The sequence below is a fragment of the Siphateles boraxobius genome, unplaced genomic scaffold (assembly GCF_051911475.1).
Source record: "Siphateles boraxobius isolate OS27281-9 unplaced genomic scaffold, OSU_SipBor_1 103, whole genome shotgun sequence".
In the NCBI taxonomy this organism is placed as follows: domain Eukaryota; kingdom Metazoa; phylum Chordata; class Actinopteri; order Cypriniformes; family Leuciscidae; genus Siphateles; species Siphateles boraxobius.
Genome location: NW_027508704.1, coordinates 2,290,001 through 2,292,500, shown reverse-complemented (window position 1 = coordinate 2,292,500; position 2,500 = coordinate 2,290,001). Strand labels below are relative to the sequence as shown.

Sequence of the window (2,500 nt, the reverse complement as noted above, 5' to 3'; positions counted from 1 at the left end):
AACCCCAGAAGTTAAAGCTCAGCAGGCTCTCCTCTCCGTCAGATCGAAGCTCTTCCCTGCTGTGCTGACGACGGGTTACAGGGTTTCGTACAGTTCACTAGAAGGAACTCAAAAGTGTCACTTGTTTGGGAATCAAACAACAACAGTCCTGTGCGTTATATTTAACATCAGTTACTGTGTTTTTGTATAAAAAAAAAATAAAGCAATTGGTTCTGAATGAGAACTGGCTCTCAGCTCCCAACACAAATTGATGTAAAAGTGCAAAATTATTCCACCATTGAGATTTAACTTAATTTTACTGTTGCTGAAGTCTAGCATCGAGCTGATTTGCGCGTCTGTAATGAACCGAAAGCTGTCGTGTTTCGTTGTGTCATCGGACGCCTACAATCTGTAAACCAACAGCCATCTCACACAATATCCATCTGAATTCATCATGATGGCCCATATTATGTCCTAAATGATCAATGGGAGCTCCGGCTCTCATATGGCTAATCGCATTAGTGCGTTTCTCTGGGTGTGAGAGAGGCTGGCGTTTAGCGCCTACGCTAGGCCTGTGGTGCAGATATTTAACACTATTACTCCACTGCCAAGCCCTCTGACTGAGGGGAAACAGGCGAAAATGAGAAAAGGGAGAGGAAACATTATTTCTCTAATGGCTAGAGTCCATATCTCTGCTTTATTCTCTCTGCACCATGGCATGCAAACACAAAAAAATAGATGGAAAACATCGAAACTGATGGCCAAGAAACAAAGAGTGGTCTTGGCTCCTGTGCAAAACTGCAGTCTCTAGACATTTGACTACTAGAAAATCATTTGAACCCACTGGTTTTATACAGATGAGTTTTGGCAGAGGCCTGATCAACTGCTGTGTTATTGAACAGAGTTTCAGAAATGTGGCCTGTGGGAAATGAAGTTCTTACCAATGGTGCAGTTTGCTGTGATTTTTCTTCGTTTGGGGTTGTGTCGCAGCAACTCCAGCTCTCGCTTCGTAGGCTCCCACATCGAATATTTCTCTCCGATACCTGACGTTTTAGGGGATATGCACATTATATTTCATACGAGAAATAAGCTTTATATATACACAAGACTGCATTAAAAAGTAAAGATGGATTCAATTGAATTAAAGATATTTTAAATACATGTTCTTTTGAACTTTCTATTCATCAAAGAATCCTGAAAGACAAACGTATCATGATTTCCATATGTATGAATAATCATAAATGTTTCTTGAGCTGGAAATCATCATATTCAAATGATTTCTGAATGATCATGTGACACTGAAGACTGGAGTAATGATGCTGAAAATTCAGCTTTGGTCACAGGAATAAATTACACTTTACTATATATTCACATAGAAAACACAAGAATTAACATGTTAACATGATTACCGTGTCGCTAGCCTGATTTAACATGTTGTTAGCATGTTGCTGACACTTGTTTAACACATTGTTAACATGAATTAACACAAATTGTTCCTTTTGCATGCAGACTTTTTGGATTTCATAAACTTTGCACATCAGAAATGTTAAGTTTGAAACAACTTTACAGTGATATCGTCAATGCAAGCCTGAAAACTAAACTTGCACGCTATTATTTTGAGGCCTTGCAAACAACAGCAAACGCAAATCCATTTTAGGCTTACGCGACACGTCACACTTGTGCAGATTCAATAGAAAGCTTAAAGAAAATAATGAAAGATTAGCTCTTATCGGCGGCACAAGCCAAACACACACTCTTTCCCTCCTGTGGCTCGCAACACAACCGTTTCGAATATTAATTTTCCGAATTAACGGCCTCTTAAGCCACAGGCCAAGTTGAACTACAGCGTAAGAGGAACCAACCTTGCAATTTCCAGGCTTTTCTTTGTTCTTCTTTGGCAATCTGCTCCATGTCTTTGTCGTATATGTAGTCTTGGCACACAAAGCAATATATTCCACCATACAAAAGGTCTATAGCTGAATAAGAGAAGGAGAGAGAGAAAAAAAAACAGAAGGAAAGGACCTATTAGAGACCTTTTGGAGAAGTTGACGTTTTCATCTTCCCGTATCTGCCCTGTAAATATGGATGAGGCATTAAGTAAGCATCCCAAGCATTGCTCAGTGCAGCAAATCTTCTCCTTTAATAAGTGATGGGAATAATAATTAGGGAACAGCACAGAAACATCCATCGCTGCTCGTGCCACAACATCGTGTCCTCTGTGAAATGTCATGGAGAGCAATCGCTTTTACCTGTCGGCTTCATATTGCCCTGACTGATGCTACAGTTGTGAATGAGTAGCAGCATTTATGAATTTATGCTTATGAAGTGCAATGTAAAGAAAAAAGGAGACTGTAAAGGCGCTACAGTAAAAACCTGTGTACTGTAAGTTCCCTTATTCTATACAGGGAAAAACTATAACCTTTAATGATGTAATTTTGCAGTAAACCTCTGTTAAAATGTACCTTTTGTATAGTTTAATGCATCTTTGCTGAATATAAGTAACAATAAAAACGAACATATA

The 2,500-nt window shown here is 39.0% G+C and overlaps 1 protein-coding gene across 4 annotated transcripts in view; it reads right to left on the bottom strand.

The window, feature by feature from the left end:
- The window catches only part of usp22 (ubiquitin specific peptidase 22), a 51,353-nt gene that overhangs the window by 18,990 nt on the left and 29,863 nt on the right, over positions 1-2,500 (bottom strand). For all 4 annotated transcript variants that reach the window (XM_077246198.1, XM_077246219.1, XM_077246202.1 and 1 more), the window contains 2 exons: positions 1,842-1,955; positions 921-1,022 (listed from right to left, as the gene is read on the bottom strand). In XM_077246198.1, the coding sequence (XP_077102313.1) occupies positions 921-1,022; positions 1,842-1,955 (216 nt within the window). The remainder of the gene's footprint in view (positions 1-920; positions 1,023-1,841; positions 1,956-2,500) is intronic.